We start from the raw sequence: 20,403 nt of genomic DNA, 5'->3' as shown, positions 1-20,403 counted from the left end.
GTTATTTCAAATCATCTAATGGAAGCTTCTTTATCTGTAATGAATGCCTTTTCTAATCATTTTCCTGCACCTAAATCCCAGCTCTACTTCAAAGCCCAGCTCAAATACTGCCTCCCATCTATACAGTGAGCTGGCACGCTCAATTCCCCGATCCCAAATTGCCCCCTTCCCCGGGCTCCCCTTCACTGTCCTCCCACAGCCAAGCTGTTAGGCAGAGTAGTCTACGTTTCCATTTTTTCAGCTAATCATGATCAGTCTTTAGCACCTGCCATGCCACTGAAACTCTGTTGCTAAATGCAATGAAAACCTTTTAGCCTTTAATGTGCTTGCCCTGTCACTAGCTACCGACACTGCTGACCACTGCTGTCCCTGAAACACTCTGTGCCCTGCTTCTTTCCCACTAAGCTGGCCACTCCCTTCAGTCTTCATGCACATCCCTCGTCCTCCGCTTACCCATACAGCCCACGAATGCCAAAGTCCCACAGGTCCCTTGGGATCTCTCAGGAGCTCCAGACGCAACATGGCTCTCCCATGAGCACCAAAAATTTAACATGGCAAAAGTGAACTCCACATCTTACTCCGATTTACTGAAATGACTCATCTTAAACGCAATAGCACAACCATCCATTCTGTTACCGGAGCCACAAATCTCAGACCCAGCTTTGGTGGCTCCGTCAAACTCTTACTCCCATATCCCTATTTTACTGTTTGATGCCAGTGTTTCTGCCTTGGTTCCTCCTGCCTAGACTGCTTCAATGGTCTCCAGCTAGTACCCCTGCTTCCACTCTGTTGTTGTTGTTGTTGTTGTTTTTAATAACAGCTTGATAGAGATAAATTCACATACCATAAAATTCACCCATTTAAAGTAAATAATTCAGTACGTTTTACTGAATTTACAAAGTTGTACAACTATCACTACTGCCTAACTTTGGAATATATCACCCCAGGAAGAACCCCCAGAGCCTGTAGCAGTTACTCCCCACAGCCCCCCCACCCCCACCCCCGCCCACCCCGGGCCACCAGGAATCCACTCTGTCTCTGTGGCACTGCCTATTCTGGCCACTCCACCAAAACAGAGCTGCACAACATGTCGCCTTTTGTGACTGCCTGAGCTCCTGCCCTCCCACGTCATCCACCCTTCACAGCCACTGCATTAAGCTTAATAAAATACAACTGTCATGTCACTCCCTCAGTTAAAACCCTCTAGTGGCTCCTGGTAGATTTCAGGATAGTGTTATCCTTCTCCTAACCCGGCTCCTGCCTCTCCCCACCTCCCTCTCCACCCCACTCCCCGCCCCCCAGCCAGTCAGTTTATCGCTCTCCCTTTATCCCATTCAAACACTCAGTTTCACAGACATAATATACTATGTCACACCTCCACCTCTTTGCCCATGTGGTTTCCTCTGCTTGGAACACACTTCTCTATCTTCCTTCTCTTTCTGACTGCCACTCACCTATTAATACCACACCAGCCCAGGAAGCCTGCTCAGAGCCTCACTAGTGATTCAGATAGTTGGTGCCTATGTTTCTAGCACCCGTCTAGCATAGCCATTATTCCACTTTGCTGCAACTCTGTCTCCCCATGAGACCATTAGCGACTAACTGAGGGCACAGACCATGTTTCATGCTTCATCTGCAGCATTTAGCACAGTGTCTGGCACGGAGGAGTCATTTAAGTGCTTGTCAAGTGAGTGTCCGTGTGAGCTTGGAATTAGCATTTGCGTAGTGCACAGCCCTCAACACCCAGGAGGCAATCTGCAGTAAAAAAGTTCAAAATAAACAGGCCCCTGAATTTCACAAGGTGGTGCAAAAGGCACATGACTAAGAGAACTGTGCCAGAAATAAAACATTCTTCTTAGAAAAAGCAGTGGGCAAAAACCATCTTGATTTGGTGGAGTGCCGTGACAAAACAAGTAAGCTTGTTGTGTGATCGCCAATTTCTCATGTTGAAAACCCAAAATTCATAACTGAGTTTGGCCTTGAAAAACTGCTGGTAGAAGTTAGGTTCTAGAAAACATTTGTAATTTTTACAGAAGAATTTAAGCAAACACATACATACATATAATGAGACATGAGGTGACAAAGATAATTCTGCTGGGGGAAAAGCAGCTTAAGAAAGTACCTGAAGATAAACCTTCTTCACACCAGGCATATAATCTGCGATCCGGCCAAAGAGCAGCCGTCCGACTCCTGAAGTGATGCCAATGCACATGAGAACCACCTCTTTATTTTTTCCATCTTGAAATCTTTCATTCACATATTTCATCTGTGGACCATCAAGAAAGAAGCAACACTAAATACGGTAGGAAAAACTGACAAGTTTTGACACAAAATGCCTTTGTGTCTGCACAATGTTATGGATTCTCACCCCCTTCCAGTTCCAAATATGTATACAATTTCTTCTGTGATAATTGTTCATCAGAACATACGAAGACAAAGCTAACATGATTTAGCTTGCACAAAAGAAGAATTGTTAGGAGAGGTCCTATTTCAAAAAAATGACGAATGTACATTTTATAAGTTAACCTTGAGCCATTAGCTAAAGGAAGAGAACATACTTTGAACACACCATACAGCCTTCTCCTCTCAAGGTCACCCCAGGACCCAATTATCTGTTCTCCTTACAGGCTATTTAAGGCAGTTTTATCTCTTGTAGGAGGACCTGAACCAAACTGACACCCCTGAAACAGCTGGAGTGGAGCTTCCAGGATAAAGCAGAAGTAAGGTTCCCTACCTGTGAATTTGCCTATCTGTGTGACATCAGAACAGACAGATACACAGTTTAACACAGCGGTTAAGAGAAAAGCCTCTTAGACTGCATGGGTTCAAGTCTTGGTTCCATCCCTTATCAGCCTTGTGACCTTGAGTAATTTCTTAACCTTTAGGTCCTCAGTTGCCTTGTCTGTAAAATGGAGATAGCAATAGTACCTCAAGTATTTTAAATATACGACCTATCACTGATACACATATCCATTGTAAAAAGATCCCCCCCCACCATCAAATTAGTTAATACATCTATCACCTAACATATTTACCTTTTTTGGGGGAGGGGGGGTGAGAACACTTTCTATTCTCTTGCAAATTTCAGTTACACAATACACTGTTGCCAACTATAATCAACAATGTAATTAGATCCTCAGACCTTATTTATAACTGAAAATTTTAATTTTAGCCTTCTTTTAAAGTTTATTTATTTTGAGAGAGTGTACGTGCGAGCAGGGGAGGGGCAGTGAGGGAGGGAGAGAGACAATTCCAGGCAGGCTCCACGCTCAATGCAGAACTCGAAGCAGGGCTTGATGTCATGACCAACCAACCGACCATGTGATCATGACCTGGGCTGAAATCAAGAATCAGTTGGTTGGGGCACCTGACCTGAGTGGCTCAGTTAAGTGTCCGACTTCAGCTCAGGTCATGATCTCATGGTTCATGAGTGCAAGCCCCGCATCAGGCTCTGTGCTGTCAGCTCAGAGCCTGGAGCCTGCTTTGGATTCTGTGTCTCCCTCTTTCTGTCTCTGTCTCTCTCAAAAATAAATAAACATTAAAAAAAAAAAAAAAAAGAATCAGTTGGTTAAATGACTGAGCCACCCAGGCACCAGGCACCCAATTTTAGCCTGTCTTTTTTCAAGGACCTTTTCCCTCTATTTGCAGTGTACTTAATGACTGTAAAACAACAACCTGACTATGTTTTAAAAGGAAGTGTGGCCAGGCAGTTGTTATACTGGGTGAAAGAAAAATACACAGCAACTCAGCACCCACTAACATAAGCTTTGCTCCCACAGCCCCCAAGTTTCATCCCTATCTTAGCACTTCCCTTTTCTCAATGATCATCTATCTGTGCTCACAAGGAAAAAAAAGCATGTCTCTACTCCCACTGTTTTCTCTGCAATCGCAGAGATGTTTTAACTAACCCAAACAATTGTTTCAAACAATCAGACTTGCCGTTCCCTATACCAAACTTTGGCCTGAATTCTAGAAGCCTGCAAAGCAAATTACCTAGCAAACTCAATGGCCCATTGATTCCCAAGTGTTCCTAGTAGCCTGTAGGGATGACGTCTTCTTAAGAGACTTCCATTTCACGTTTTTAGGCCCACTTGGATATGCCAACACCAGCACTCTGTCTTTTCCCTTCCCAAACTGGTAACTGTCCTCCCTAACTTCTCTATTTCCACACTGCTCCGGAATAATTCTTCTAAATAGGACTTTAATCTGATCAATCCCTCATCCATTAGTTACCCACCACTGACATTTATATTCGGTTTGGTATTAAAAGCCCTTCATAACCTGTCACCAGTCGTCTTTGTGCCTTTATTACCTATTGATCCTTGACTCAAAAGCAGAAAACTCAAATATCTACAGGACTCAGGCAAGTAGCATGAAGGAGTGAAAGAGACTTCCTGGAGAGAGGGAACACATACTCCAAGCCCCCTTTTATTTTAAAGGGAAGTCAGAAATTTTTTGTGGAAATGTTGGCACCTACCTTAATTTTACAACACAGCAGGATCCAACCCCATGCCAGTCTGCAAACTGCATTAGGCTAGCTTTGATCTCAGCCCTAATCCCATCTGGCCCAGCGGGACAGGTTTATTCAAATAGTGTTGCTTAAACACATCTCATACTTTGTTACCTCTCTACATTTCTGCTGTCTCTTCTTTGACTTTCTGAATCCTACCCATTCTTTAAGACTCTGCTCAAATCCCACCTTTTCTATAAAGCTGTCCTTGATGACCTCCACCTTATATCCCATTCTTGTTATTGCCTAAAGTTTTCATTGGCACCTTAAGTATTGCATGTTCCTACCCAGCCTTTCTAGCTTCTAAGGCTACACATTCTGTTGTATAAACTCTTGCATGTCACCCTAGGCCTATCTACCCGTCTGTTCCAAAGACACCTCAAAGTGAATATGACTCATGCTGAACTCCTCTCCCCCTCACAATCTGCCTTCTCTCCACTACTACTTTTGGCCCAACTCTCCAAGGGAGAAACCTGAAAAGCATCCTAGATTGCAGATGCAGGAGTCACCGCCAAATTCTGCTGATTTTACCTCCTCCCCCTCTCAGACACACTTCTTTTGGTCTGTGTTCCCTGTGTCTCAGTTCAGGCTCCCATCACTCACTTAGACAACAACAGCCTCCTAGCATGCTTCTGGCTTGAGCCCCCCACTCCTGCATCTTTAAATTCCCTGAGACCACCAGACTAAGTTCAAAACGAAAAACACTTCTCTGAGATCCTTTGACGGTTCCCACAGCCTTCAGGATAAAGCTCCCACTCCCGCTTTCATAGATAAAAGCTTTGCTACTGCAGCCTCACTTCCAGCTGCCTCCTCACACACACGCTGTTAACACTGTGCTGTTCAATGTGGTAGCTGCTAGCCACACAGAGGCTACTGAGCACTTAAAAAGTAGCTACTTCAAATTGAGATGTGCTCGAAGTGCAAAATACAGAAAATTTAGAAGACTTGGTGGAAAAACATGCAAAATATCTCAGTAATTTAAAAATTGATTCCATGCTGAAATAATATTTTGGCTACATTAAATAAAATATATTGTATATATCATGAAACTAGTTCCATTTGTTGTTAATTTTTTTCATGTTTATTTAGTTTTGAGAGAGAGAGAGAGAAACAGCATGAGCAGGGTAGGGGCAGAGAGAGGCAGAGACCCAGAATTTGAAGCAGGCTCCAGGCTCTGAGCTGTTAGCACAGAGCCCGACGTAGGGCTTGAGCTCACAAGCTGTGAGATCATGACCTGAGCTGAAGTCAATGCTTAACCGAATGAGCTGCCCGGACGCCCCTGTTTTTAATTCTTTTAAATATGGGAAGTAGAGGGACGCCTGCGTGGCTCAGTAGGTTGGGTGTCCGACTTCGGCTCAGGTCATGACCTCGCGGTTGGTGGGTTTGAGGCCCGCATCGGGCTCTGTGCTGACAGCTCGGAGCCTGGAAGCCCTGCTTTGGATACTGTGTCTCCCTCTCTCTCTCTCTGCCCCTCTCCCCACTCGCACTCTGTCTCTCTCAAAAATAAATGGACATAAAAAAATTTTTTTTTAACTATGGAAAGTAGAACATTATAAATTATATGGCTTACATTACATTTCTATTGAACAGTGCTGGTCTAAGAAATCCATTTGTGGCTGCAAAGATAAGGTAGCTGTTGATAAAGGTGACCTCAAACTGGCTTATTCCTCCAGGCCTTTATCACTGTTGGTAAGTGAAATTAGACAAAGTGGAAAGATGGATTCCAGCTCAATTCCGAAGAAAATGAATAAACTGATTTAAGGCACGTAGAATATAATTATGTGTATTCATCAACTTATTTAGAATTTGAATCCAGACTTAATGTATTAATCTACTTCAGTAAGTACCCAAAGGATCTAACTTTTTTTTAAATTTTTTTTTTAACGTTTATTTATTTTTGAGACAGAGAGAGACAGAGCATGAACGGGGGAGGGGCAGAGAGAGAGGGAGACACAGAATCGGAAGCAGGCTCCAGGCTCTGAGCCATCAGCCCAGAGCCCGACGCGGGGCTCGAACTCACGGACCACGAGATCGTGACCTGAGCCGAAGTCGGACGCTTAACCAACGGAGCCACCCAGGCGCCCCGAATCTAACTTTTCAAAAGATATTGTTCAGTATTAAAACAAACAAACAAACAAACAAACAAACAAACAAAAAAAAACCAAAAAAAACTAAACTAAACTTACCAGTCATTCTTTTGATGAAACTAAGAACACTTGCCTGCCAAACTGCTATTTTCATTAGTGGTTTAGTTTAGTTTTCCCCCTGCTCTACTTTAAGATCCTTAAAATGGATAATCAGGTGAATTGTTTTGAGCCTTTTGAAAGTGGGTGAGTTTGTTAAGTCCAAATTATGCTTAAGTGGAAACTTATTTCTTCAACTATGAGGGGTGTTATTTCATTGAAATGTGTTGCTGTTGTTGCTGTTGAAATAAAACAAGAACTTCAGCTTCCAATACACCTCCTCACCCTCGGCCCAAATCTGCAAGCTCAAAAACAGTCGGTAAGTATGGGAATCTAGGGGGTGGGGTTGGGGGGGTTGGAGAACAGAGTCTAGGGATGCTAGTCTCTGGGTCCTAGAGATCCTTCCTTATGAGGTAGCAGTTCCCTGGAGATCTGGTGCGTTCTACTTCAGCCTGGTCTCCCATGATTGCTGCAGGCTATTTGATGAATCTCTGCCAATGTCTCATGCTCTGGAGACTGCCATGCACTTTAATTTAGCGGAAAGCATGACTATTAGGCCAAATTCGTATCTCTCAAAAAGCGTTACATGGATAAGGACATGAAAATGTTGGGTAGATGTTTCCCTATTTAACCTAACTTTATAAACGAACACAGAGCTTACAACAGAGGCCACTATCTACGTAAAAAATAACATCATTTTGTAGAGCAGTTGTTTCAAGTTGACTTTATCTGAATGTATTTTCAGGGTAGGAATTAGTCCTTTATTTAGGTCCTCAAACATCGGTTTACTCCAGGGCTGCACGCCTGTCAGGGATTACCAAAACCTTGCTGACAACTTGAATGCTGCCTGCTCCTAAAACATTTTTTATCATTCAAGCAACATTTGCTACCCATAGAAGCCATTTGTGGGTTGTGTGAAACCCTTTTATTGTTTTGTCATCCAAGAACTCATATCCAAAGATATCTGTTCATTCTACATCATGCATGAAAGAAAGAAAGAAAAAGAACAGTTCACAGTTTCCCCTTCCTCCCAACCATCCCCACTTCCAAGTAAACGGCGGTTCAACCGTTCATTCATCTATGGATGACATGTTTCTGACCAGCCAAAAGGAGAGGTTCCTCTCCCCTCCCTAGAGCCTAGATGCGGATTCCCTTTTGAGAGGCTGAGGTAGGAGCCTGACAAAGTCATCTTGTGGGACGCCTGGGTGGCTCAGTCAGTTAAGCGTCCTAAGCATCCAACTCTTGGTTCCAGCTCAGGTCATGACCTTATGGCTCATGGGTTCAAGACTCACATTGGACTCTGTGCTGACAGCACAGAGCCCGCTTGGGATTCTTTCTTTTTCCCTCTCTCTCTGCCCCTTCCCTGCTCTCTCGCTCTCTCTCTCAAAAACAAACATTAAAAAAGAGAAAAAGTCATCTTGCTGCGTTGGCTTCTTCCCTCTCTACCTCTTCCTCTTCAGAGGAGTGACAGTGCCAGACACAGGGAGACATCAGACAGTGTTTTTCCATGGAGAACCCAGCCCAAGTCCTCTGGCTTTTAGTCAACCATGAAGAAAATTAAATGGGTGACCACAGAATAAAAACAGCTCCTATAAAACTGATGTAAGTGCAGCAGAAACTCAAGTTTCTCCTTGACAAATAGTTGCACGATAGAATACCCAGCAGAAGGGAACCCTACATCACTTTACTTACAGAAGAAACCCTTAAAACCCAATGGTGGTACACACCAGCAAAGCAAGGAGGTCACTGGCCAAAAGAGGTCCAATAATGATCCACAGTATTTTATAAAATTGCGGTATTAGCCATTACTATGATGGTCTTCAGCCTCAACTGCCCTTGCCTCCAGCGTTTTAAGGGGATGGGTGGTTTGAGCTTAGTGTCTTTTATGTAACATATATATAATTTATTACATAAAGAATATGATAAAACTTTTGTACATAGAAGTTAAACTATATATCTTTGGGGAATAATTAATTAAACAAGAGGGACTACAGGCTACTTAAAGATGTGGACTTGAAGTAACAGCTGCTGACTCCACTATGGAGTGCTTAAAAAAAAAAAAAAAAGGCAGTAACTTCGGGAGGCCAGGAAAGCAAGACAAAAACAGCTTCACCAGAGCATTGCAGGCTCTGGAACTGGTAGAACTTCAACTACCTTTGCAGAACTGAGCAGGCAAAAATCAACAACAGTTATCATCCACGGCTGTTGCAGTTACTGTGCCCTCTGAGAGATAAACAGATTCCCGTAATGCAGTCATCAACTGTCCTTGCCTGTGAAGATTTTGATTTCCTGATCTCCTGCCCTTCCTCTTCAGATACACATCGTCAAGCTGGACACCAGGTAAACATCAGCACCCATTTTGTCGCTAGAAGAATAAACTCTGCTGGGCAGGTCAGGAGACCTGTAACTTTTACGTTTACATGCTATATCCAAAAACGGAGTAACAAATGCGACACGGTATTTTCAGTGGTTTTGTAATAAAGAATGATTTCTGCAGCTCCCTACTTTCCAGCAGGGATATGAAGTTCAGAGCAGTTTCACTCACTTGCTATTCACTCCAAAGATCATTAGCAGCTTCAACCTGTTGCCTCTGATTCACCTGCAGGTTAGAGTAGGTTTCTGATACATCCATTCAACATTTGAAAAGCTATTCCATCAACTCTAAAAGATCATTCTTATTAAAATACATTTTTTAAAAGATAAACTCAAAGAAAAGAGCCTGGCCCCTTTAAAAATTAGATGCACATTTGAAAGGAAATAGAAAGCTTGCTAGAGTAGTTAATGGATAATCTTAGAATTTGTTGCAAATCAAAACTTTACACTACCCTTTGACTTCAAAGTAAGATGAACAGAACTCTGAATGGAATGAGGGTTTGGTCTGGGTCCTTTTTTTTTTCCTGTCTTTTTTAAACAAGTATGTTTTCTCTACCTCTGTTTTTGCTAAGAAAAAAAAGTAAAACAAGTGGGGCATTCACTTAGAAAGTTTTTTCACAAGTACATTGTACACCAGCAAACCCAGTGAGGCGATCAAATGTGGAAGAAAACTAAACTCCTAGATTTGGGTACATAAAAATTAAGCCCTTTACACCATATAATATTGAAATAGGACTTTATGGCTATTAAGATAGATATTCCTTGATTAGGTCAGCCTCAAATGCCATTTTAGCTTGTTAAATCTGATCAACTGTGCTCTCAGAATAAAGCTCTAAGATGTGTTTGAAATGAAAACATAAAATTCTTTGCCCACTAACATTTTTAAGAACATCTTAAGGCAGCCCAGTGTCTACCTACTAATAAGATGTCTCCATCATGACTAAACTTGTGGAGCAGGTGCCCCCCTGCCTCCAGCAGCTGACCAGGTAGAGAGCAGAGCAGACCTTTGACCTAACAGGGCCATTAGAGGTACAAGGAGCTGGCTCTGCATGGTTTCTTAAATGGCCAGTCTTTCCATTTCATGAAGATGGGCTTCCACATGGCACTGTTAAGACACGTAAAGGTAGGGACTCAGAAAAAAGAGGGAAGGGTTTCCAGAGTAAAGATTACTTAAAGGCCACTAAGGGACAGAAAAAGAAAAGTTCAGAAGGATGAAAGATGGCTGATGGCTCAAAAAACCCTGGTCTAATTTTAAAAACATTTTCTAAGATTTCTTTAAAAAATTTGTTATTTTTCTGTTTTTTTGTTTGTTTGTTTGTTTTTAATGATTTCCCTTGGGGCACCTGGGTGGCTCAGTTCGTTGAGCATCCTCTGGCTCTTGATTTTGACTCAGGGCATGATCCCACAGTTGATAAGTTCAAGCCTCTACATCGGGCTCACTGCTGTCAGCTCAAAGCCTGGAGCCTGCTTTGAATTCTGTTTCCTCTCCCTCTGCCCCTCCCCGATGTGTGCATGTGCGCTCTCTCTCTCTCTTAAAAATAAACATTTTTTCAAAAATTTCCATTAGGGGTGCCCGGGTGGTTCAGTCAGGTGAGCGTCCAACTTTGGCTCAGGTCATGATCTCATAGTTCTTGAGATCTCATAGTTCTTGAGCCCAGTGTTGGGCTCTGTGCTGACAGCTCAGAGCCTGGAGCCTGCTTAGGATTCTGTGTCTCCTCTCCCTGCCCCTCTCCTGCTCATACTCTGTCTCTCTCTCTCTCAAAAATAAACATTAAAAAAAAATTTTTTCCCCTTAGGTTAAAAAAAAAAAGGCAAAACAAAACAAAAGTCCATTCTTGACATAGCATTATTTTTTTTAATTAAAAAAAATTTTTTTTAATTTTATTTATTTTGAGACAGGGAAGGGGCAGCGAGAGAGGGAGAGAGTGAATCCCAAGCAGGCTCTGAGCTATCGGTACAGAGCTCAACACGGGGCTCCATCTCACGAACTGTGAGACCATGACCTGAGCTGAAATTAAGAGTTGAATGCTTGGGGAGCCTGGGTGGCTCAGTCGGTTAGGCATTGAACTTCAGCTCAGGTCATGATCTCACAGTTCATGGGTTTGAGCCCTGTGTTGGGCTCTGTGCTGACAGCTCAGATCCTAGAGCCTGTTTCCGATTCTGTGTCTCCCTCTCTCTTTGCCCCTTCCCTGCTCGCACTCGTGTGTCTCTCTCAAAACTAAACATAAAATTTTTTTTAAAAGAGTTGGATGCTTAACCGACTGAGCCACCCAGGCGCCCTTGACATAGCATTATTTAGATCAGATCTAGATTTGGCAAAATGTTCTATTGGAATTATCAAAACCAATTTGGATTTAGATGACAGTTCGTATAATCCTGCATTTTAGAAGATGGACTTCAACTTAAAATAGAAAATAAGGGCACTTGGATGGCTCAGTCAGTCAAGCGTTGGACTTCAACTCAGGTCATGATCTTGCGGTTCATGGGTTCAAGCCCCACGTTGGGCTCCATGCTGACAGCCCGGACCCTGGAGCCTGCTTCAGATTCTGTGTCTCCTGCTCTCTCTGTCCCTCTCCCACTCATGCTGTGTCTCTGTTTCTCTCTCAAAAATAAGTAAACTTAAAAAAAATTGTTTAAAAAAATCTCTAGGATTTTGAGGTAACTTGAAATTTAGTGACCCTGACAATTTCTATGCCAGATATTTCACAAATTACCAAAAATTGTTCTAGTCTTTCCTGAACAATGAAAGATGTTTAATCTGTTGGTTTATTTTAATTTTTATTCATTCTACCTAAATCCAAATTTGATTCTGAACAGTTTCCTTCTTGGAGTCTCATTCTTGGCATAGATTCAGCACTCTCTCAGATCCTTGGTTCCTGGCTAGTTTGGATGAACACCATGAACTGTGAATTTAGACAGTATCTGTCTTTGAAGGAGTTAGACTACCACCTCCCTCCCTTCTGGTAAGATGGTTCCAGAGGGCTTAGCCACTGTCCACAGTCTGCATGCATAACCAATACTTGAAAGAGCACTCTGAAAATACATTGTGGCCACAAAAGCTTTGCAGATGTGGATCCTGTTTGTGATGAATGCTCTTTTTCGGGGCATCATGTTTCCATGTTTGTATTTCTTTAGAAAAGGGGATATGTCTCCTCTCCTTCAGTCTTTGTAAGGCATACAGGGATGAGTCTTCTGTCAATTCTAAGAGTTATCTAATTGCTAACCTTCTCCCTAGTATCACATCAAAGTAAAAAAAAAAAAAGAAAAAAAATGTATCTGAATTGTTAGGATTGAGCCTAGGTCAATTTTCTTCCCGCTGTTGTCATTTCCATATACATATTTCTGAGATTGTCTACCCCCATTTTTTTTTCAATTTTCTTAAGAAATAAGCCTATTTCAGAGTTTTGGGGTAGGTGGAGGGGGTGTGCGATTAACAGTATTTTAAACATGTTCAGCTCTGTCTTGTGATTTTAAAGGTTTCAGGAAGAAAAAAAGCACACCCCTTTAGGAGGATAGGTAAGAAAATGGAGGCCCTGAGTGGTCTGGATTAAGGATGCCAGCATAGCAGTGAGAAACTTGTGTGACTGAGAATTGGAAGGCTGAGTTGAATTATGAGCACTACTCCTTACTGATTTTAAGATCTTGGCATCAGTTTCCTGATCTGAAGCAAATACTGCACATTGGCTCACAGCATCTTTTCATGTGTCTGTTAGCCATCTGGATGTCTTCTTTGGAAAACTGTCTGTTCATGTCTTCTGCCCATTTCTTCACTGGATTATTTGTTTTTTGGGTGTTGAGTTTGATAAGTTCTTTACAGATTTTGGATACTAACCCTTTATCTGATATGTCATTTGCAAATATCTTCTCCCATTCCGTCGGTTGCCTTTTAGTTTTGCTGATTGTTTCCTTTGCTGTGCAGAGGCTTTTTATCTTGATGAGGTTCCAATAGTTCATTTTTGCATTTGTTTCCCTTGCCTCCAGAGACATGTTTAGTAAGAAGTTGCTGAGGCTGAGGTCAAAGAGGTTGCTGCCTGTTTTCTCCTGTAGGATTTTGATGGATTCCTGTCTCACATTTAGGTCTTGCATTCATTTTGAGTTTATTTTTGTGTATGGTGTAAGAAAGTGGCCCAGGTTCATTCCACTGCATGTCACTGTCCAGTTTTCCCAACACCATTTGCTGAAGAGACTTTTTTTCCATTGGATATTTTTTCCTGCTTTGTCAAAGATTAGTTGGCCATTCATTTATAGGTCCATTTCTGCGTTCTCTATTCTGTTCCATTGATCGATGTGTCTGTTTTTGTGCCAGTACCATCCTGCCGTGATGATTACAGCTTTGTAATACAGCTCGAAGTCCAATTGTGATGGCTCCAGCTTTGGTTTTCTTTTTCAGGATTGCTTTGGCTACTCGGGGTCTTTTCTGGTTCTATACAAATTTTAGAATTGCTTATTGTAGCTCTGTGAAGAATGCTAGTGTTACTTTGGTAGGGATTGCACTGAATACGTAGATTGCTTTGGGTAGAATAGACATTTTAACAATATTTGTTCTTCCAATCCATAAGCATGGAATGCTTTTCCATTTTTCTTTGTGTCTTCTTCAATTTCTTTCATAAGCTGTCTATAGTTTTCAGCGTACAGATCTTTTACCTCTTTGGTTAGGTTTATTCATAGTATCTTATGGTTTTTGGTGCAGTTGTAAATGGGACTGATTCCTTGATTTCTCTTTCTGTTGCTTCATTATTGGTGTATAGAAATGCAACCAATTTCTGTACATTGATTTTATATCCTGTGACTTTGCTGAATTCATGGATCAGTTCTAGCAGTTTTTTGGTGGAGTCTTTTGAGTTTTCTACGTAGAACATCGTGTCATGTGAAATTTGACTTCTTCCTTGCCAATTTGTATGCCTTTTATTTCTTTATGTTGTCTGATTGCTAAGGCTAGGACTTCCAGGACTGTGTTGAACAACAGTACCATTTTTACTATTTTTTAAGTATACACTTGAGTGGCATTAAATACATTCACTCTCTCTGCAGCCATCACCACCATCCATTTCCAGAACTTCCTCATTTTCCCAGGCTGACACACTATACCCATTAAACACTAATTTCCCATTTTGCTAAAGCCCTGGCAACCACCATTCTACTTTGTTTCTATGGATGTGACTACTTTAGGTCCTCATCTAGGTGGAATCACACAGTGTTTGACCTTCTATGGCTTATTTCACTTAGCATAATGTCTTCAGGTTTCATCCATGTTGTAGCATGTGTCCCAAGCATTAACAATAGAGGCTCCTAGTAGGCAATAGGCTTGAGCAATGGAAATTGAGCAAGGCAAAAAGACCTACAGCGACCACCAAGCTGAATGCAAACAGGTTCATTAAGCAACCAACCCTGAAATAGCCATAGGCCCTAACTGACCAATAATAACCAGGCACAGCTCCTAAGATTACCAAAAAAGGGAAAAATCTAGAAGTCCCCATACTTCCTCACTCTGCCCTAGAACTGTGGCCCCTCACCACCACCTCATCACGGACAGTCTCTCCCTTTGCTGTCCTGCCTGCTGCTCCCTTGTGGGGTATTCAGTAAACTCCTATCTTTTTTGTTCTGCCTTGGATAAATTCTTTCACTGCCTGCGCCACTGACCCCCCCACCCAATTGGGATGCCCCACATTTGGTGCCCCCCATCCAATTGGAGCACCCCACATTAACTTTTAAAATACATATGATTTTTTTAAAAAATTACTTCCTTTATTTTTTTTTTTATGTTAAAAGTAAGGTATTATTTTTTTAAATTATGTGTATGGGTAGTTTTTATGAACTAGATATTTTATTTCAGAAGACAAAAGGAGGTCCTGGGTCTGACATATTACTCTAGATATGTGACAGGGTTGTTGTGAAGGTAAACATGATATCGAACTTAGAAAGCACCCTCACGAGGAAGAGGACAGGGACAGAGTAATCCTGATCCCAGGATTGAGAATGTCCTGCAAGCTCAAGAGCATGAGCAAGAGACATGTGGCAAGACCTGTGAAAAATCCCTGCGGCAGCTCCTGAGTAAGAAATATAAAAGAAAAAACCACGTGTTCACATAAGTAGAGATACAGTTAAGTAGGGACAGGAACACCTGATTTATGTTGAGGCTATTAAAATGCCTCATAAATTCAATAATCAATATATGGTGATATTTTAAACTCCACAGATGTATGTGGGGGTCAAGAGTGGCACGGCCATCTGTTAGCCTACTTTCTGGGCTGTGGTTACCCTCAGTGATCCCAATCTTCTGGAAGCAGCTAGGAGAAGGTACAAGGCATAGGAGGTAACGTCTTGCCTCAACACGGTTAACTATGTACTTCTTACCACCCATTTCCAGATCTTCCCATTACTCCACATTGAAACTAGATAAGGGTACTTTTCTATTATATAAACCTCACCCTGTCACTATATGTGCGTGATCAGAGAAAGTCTCTAAACCAGCTAATGCCTTTCCATGTAAGATGGAGATAAAACTGTTGTCACCTTCAAGGTTTATATAGTGAAGACCAAAAGAAAGAAAGAACTTAAAGAACATAAAGTGCTATTAGAATAAGAAGTAAGCATAAGTAGACAAATTAGTAGAACTCATACTTTAGCAATTCAACCAATCTATAAGCTCAGGGTGGAAATGGTCAAAAAATATTTTGAGTGCCAGGCACAGGCTAGGTGCTGGGGATGGAGCAGCAAAGAGGGGGCTCTGTCCCTACCCTTTGAAGTATCCAGTCTACTTTACCCATTTATTCTTTGCCATTTCCTGAGGTATGAAGACAATTCCCACACAGAACTCCCCAGTGTATTTTGTAGAAAAACTCAGTTTTCATCAATAAAATCAATTATGTTGTATAGTATAAGGGCTTGACAAAAATACACTATTGCTGGTTTTCAGTTAAAGTTAAAACTAGGTATTTAAAAATGCCTCTTGAGGGGCGCCTGGGTGGCTTGGTCGGTTAAGCGTCCGACTTCGGCTCAGGTCATGATCTCACGGTCCATGGGTTCGAGCCCCGCGTCGGGCTCTGGGCTGACAGCTCAGAGCCTGGAGCCTGTTTCAGATTCTGTGTCTCCCTCTCTCTCTGCCCCTCCCCTGTTCATGCTCTGTCTCTCTCTGTCTCAAAAATAAATAAATGTTAAAAAAAAAAAATTTAAAAAAAAATGTCTGTGGATTTTTTTTTTCTCCCCCACAATTTCAAAAGCTCTTAGCAGTTTGGAATCTACATTCTAGGGATAATTTTCGTACTGAATATAAATTATGCATCACTCCTAAAAACTAATTGAATTACCTATACACACTTGTCTTTGTCTAAATATAATTTGGAATACATGATAACTTATTGTCTTACTAAAAGCAGCAGCTCTACCTTAGTTTACTTCTTTGTAAATGATCAGTATTCTGTCCTGTCAAGTTCCTATGTTAGCATATTACAGTTTGGAAGAGAAAAAACACACACACACACAAAAGAAACTAAAAAGCAGACAAACAAACCAAACCCAACTAGCTTGTTTTGATGAGAGTGTTCTGTAGTTCTTTAACTTCTGCCATTAATGAAGTAGAAGCGCCCGAAGTAAAGATCCTTATTCATCTTCAGTAGGAGAATACTGGTGAATACTGCCTAAGGCACAAAACTGATAAGTGAGCAAATTTTCACTAACCTGAGTGGTCAAATTGCAGCAGATGTTGAGATCTGCAGGGAAATAAGTGCAAGGTTAGAAGGGCAAGAAAAGCAGAGACACCATTGGAAAAAATCTGGAAGAAGAGGAGATAAAGTGAAGGAGAGAAGATGTCTCATCATTAATGTAATAACCACAAGGACTGAGGAAGAGTAGTGTAGTTTTAGAAAATATACATAGTGAGTAAAGTATCTGAAGAAAAAGCAATCGTTGGGCCCTATGCAAGATTTTAAAATTTTCAACATGCAGATTTCAATATAATACACCGGATAAAAAGTTGGCTAAAAAAAGTCATCAATCATTGGCTGGCCTTAAAGATAGAAACTAGAGGGATTCTATGTCCTAGGCTTCCCAAGCGCAATAGGAAGCAATCTTGCTTTTATATTTATTCTCTAATTTACTGTCACCTCAAAGTTGTCGCTGAAGTGACCTTCCACCATTACCTTTCATCTCTTTTTATTTTCCTCAAAGAAAACATCACTATTTGAAAACTACCTTGTTTATGTGTTTATGTGTGTACTTATCTATCAAGCTGTTCTCACCACTGCATCCCCACACCTAGAATGCTAATGGCACCCAGCAGGTACCCAGTATTTGTCAAATGAATGAATGCTTGAATCTGTTCAACTGAGCTGTAATTAGAGGAAGCCACACACATGCAAGGGAAAAAAAAAAAAAAAACTGGCAGAATAATGGGAATAACCTATTCTAATTCTAGTAACACCCCTTCCACTACTGTGCTACCTTGAGCAAATAAAACCTCTGATCCTCAAGGTTCTTAATCTATTCAACATCAGTACTGCTTTCCTCCCAAAAGGTTGCTGTGAAAAATGAATCAAAAAGCGTATGTTTGTGGGGCACCTGGCTGGCTCAGTTGGTAGAGCTTATGACTCTTGATCTCAGGGTCATGAGTTCAAGCCCCATGTTGGGTTGTAGAGATTGCTTAATAAATGGAAATTTTAAAAAAGCCTCTTAAGAGAAAATACATTTACAGTACTATACTCTATTTATTGAAAAACATCTGTGTATAAATGGACCCACACAGTTCAAACCCATGTTGTTCAAGGGTCAAATGTAATTTTTGTTTTATTTTTCATTTTAAAACAGGCTTATAAATTTGACACAAGAATATCTCTTTACATTTCTTGTGAGTTTTTTTGTTATGTGGTCTGTTATGTGGCCCTTCTCTTAACAATTTTCTTAATATTTTCTCTAGCTTATTTTATTGTAAGAATACATTATATAACACATGTAACATATAATATGTCTTAACTGGCTGCTTATTATCAGTAAAGCTTCCTGTCAATGGGGGGCTATTAGTAAAGTTTTGGAGAAGCCAAAAGTTATCTGCAGATTTCTGACCGCATGGGGGTCCAGTACCCCTAACCCCTGCATTGGTCAAGTGTCAGCTGTACTTAAATTAGAAAACTTGGGGTTGCCTGGGTGGCTCAGTCAGTTAAGTGTCCAACTTCGGCTCAGGTCATTATCTTGTGGTCAGTGAGTTCGAGCCCCACATCGGGCTCTGTGCCGACAGCTCAGAGACTGCAGCCTGCTTCTGATTCTGTGTCTCCCTCTCTGTCTGCCACCTCCCCCCACCCAACCCCCACGCTCACGCGTGTGCTCTCTCTCACAAAAAATAAACATTAAAAAAAGTTTTTTTAAAGGAAAATTTGGTGGAAAAACAATGTGATTACTTTTTATTCTGCAAAGTACCAAAACATTCTGCATAGCTAATAAATGTCAAAGTAACAATCAACATAAAGATAATTAGAATAAACCAAAACCAAGAATAAAAGAAGGAAGAAAATTAAAATGTTAGCCCGTAGTATTTAGTCTCTATTGTTTTAGCCTCTAGACTAAAAACAAAATTCAAATATTAACTCCGTATCAGCAATCTGATTATAGTGCAAGCAAGACTGACAGGGAAACTCTTCAGATTATACAATTCCATCGTAAATCAGTTTTAAAATGTTTCCAAAGCACAGCAACCGTCACCCACATGGCTGTAATGAGCCCCAAGGCTTTTCTCCTGTCAGAACCTTACCGTGATCAGTGATCAATGCAGCAGGAGAGATCAGCTCAGCAGCCCAGTCCTGGCCCAAAGCACAATAACCTTTGGTTTATAAGGATCCTACTGTGAAGTCTGCATTCTCTGCACTCTCTGGGCTCAACAACCTCGACCCTGAGCTCCAAATAGATCAGCAAAAGAAAAAAATAAAACAAAACCAGGATAACTGCCATTGGCAACTTTGAAGAACTGAAATGTGTCAAAATGGCAAAGGAACCCCGGACTAGGAAATGAATCCTATGAGTTGACTAGGGTTACATTTCGTGAGAAAACTATGTCATTCCTCTAAAAATTCTGTTTCTGGGGCGCCTGGGTGGCTCAGTCGGTTAAGCGTCTGACTTTGGCTCAGGTCATGATCTCACGGTCTGTGAGTTTGAGCCCTGTGTCGGGCTCTGTGCTGACAGCTCAGAGCCTGGAGCCTGCTTCCAATTCTGTGTCTCCCTCTCTCTCTCTCCCACCGCTTACACTCTGTCTCCCTCTCTCAAAAATAAATAAACGTTAAAAAAAAAAAAAACTAAAAAACATTTTTTTAATAAATAAAAATAAATAAATAAAAATTCTATTTCTACTATATACACATTTATATTTTAGGCTATAATAGGCATCCACTTATTTTCTATGGATACTCCTGGATGTTATTACAGTGGTTCTGCAGCTTTATAACGATGTGACTTTTGGCAAGCAACTTAACCTTTCTGTGCTTTAGTTCCTTACCAGTCTCATTAAAAAAGTGCAACTAAATCACCCATACGATGCCTTTCAACTCGTAAATGACTGTTATATCTTTGCAGGTACATAAATATCTTATTTAAAAGTCACACTCTTCAGAGGAGCCAGGCTCAAGCCCTGGCCATACCAGCTACCAGCCTTGCATGATTGCCTATCTCACAGTGTGGCCCTGAGACTCCAGTGAAAGATAACGTTTGTGGGAACTTCTTGTATGTCAAACGTCAATAAAAATGTGGGAAATCAGTAAATGTTGCATTTGTTTAAGAAACTGGTGGTTTTAAGCAAATCCTTCCATGGCCGTGAGGACTGGACACGCTGAATCCTAAACCACATGCTCGGGAGCTCTGGACGCGGCAGCTGTTCCTGCCATGTTACTCCAAGAATGAATCTGTGCAATTAGACATGGGTGCAGACACAGCTGGCCTGTGGACCTGCACACCAGCTGTCCATGTTTGCAGTTCTGCCTCCACATGGCAGGCACTGCCTACCAGTAAATGGGCTTTTCTCCAATTTGTTACAAAGGAATAGAAACTTCCTGATTATGAGTGAGCTGTAAAAAACTAGATACAGATAACGGGGACAGAAAGCAGGAAAAGCAAAGGGGAAATGGACAGTGGCATGGGCAGTCCGGGAACTAATACATAAGAGATGTGCATCCCTCAAACTTGCTTTGGGCACTAAAGACTCTTCCCTTCAGGACAAATATATAACTAAGGCCTATTCTGCTCTGTAATCCTGGAGTTAGTGTCTACAATGGCTTCTCCAAAAGAGATGCTCCAGAATTTGGAGATAAGGATAAATTAGCAGAAATGTACTCTCAACGGATCAGACAACTCTGTCCACCT

The 20,403-nt window shown here is 41.4% G+C and overlaps 1 protein-coding gene and 1 long non-coding RNA gene across 7 annotated transcripts in view; one reads left to right on the top strand and one right to left on the bottom strand.

Annotated features, from left to right (window-relative positions):
• The window catches only part of LOC125938811 (uncharacterized), a 58,216-nt gene extending 38,410 nt beyond the window's left edge, over positions 1 to 19,806 (top strand). For 3 of the 6 annotated variants that reach the window (XR_007462820.1, XR_007462824.1, XR_007462819.1), the window contains 5 exons: positions 2,149 to 2,302; positions 2,657 to 2,720; positions 8,154 to 8,295; positions 8,856 to 9,033; positions 19,621 to 19,806. This is a non-coding gene — a long non-coding RNA (uncharacterized LOC125938811). The remainder of the gene's footprint in view (positions 1 to 2,148; positions 2,303 to 2,656; positions 2,721 to 8,153; positions 8,296 to 8,855; positions 9,034 to 19,620) is intronic. The other 3 variants (XR_007462823.1, XR_007462822.1, XR_007462821.1) reach the window with 3 other exon arrangements.
• Positions 1 to 20,403, bottom strand: part of SLC16A10 (solute carrier family 16 member 10) — a 114,416-nt gene that overhangs the window by 10,115 nt on the left and 83,898 nt on the right. The window contains exon 4 of the mRNA XM_049654191.1: positions 2,123 to 2,266. Coding sequence (XP_049510148.1) covers positions 2,123 to 2,266 — 144 coding nt within the window. The remainder of the gene's footprint in view (positions 1 to 2,122; positions 2,267 to 20,403) is intronic.

This window comes from Panthera uncia (assembly GCF_023721935.1).
Source record: "Panthera uncia isolate 11264 chromosome B2 unlocalized genomic scaffold, Puncia_PCG_1.0 HiC_scaffold_24, whole genome shotgun sequence".
Taxonomy (NCBI): domain Eukaryota; kingdom Metazoa; phylum Chordata; class Mammalia; order Carnivora; family Felidae; genus Panthera; species Panthera uncia.
Note: the sequence above shows the minus strand (reverse complement) of the source record. Positions and strands in the feature narration are given on the sequence as shown.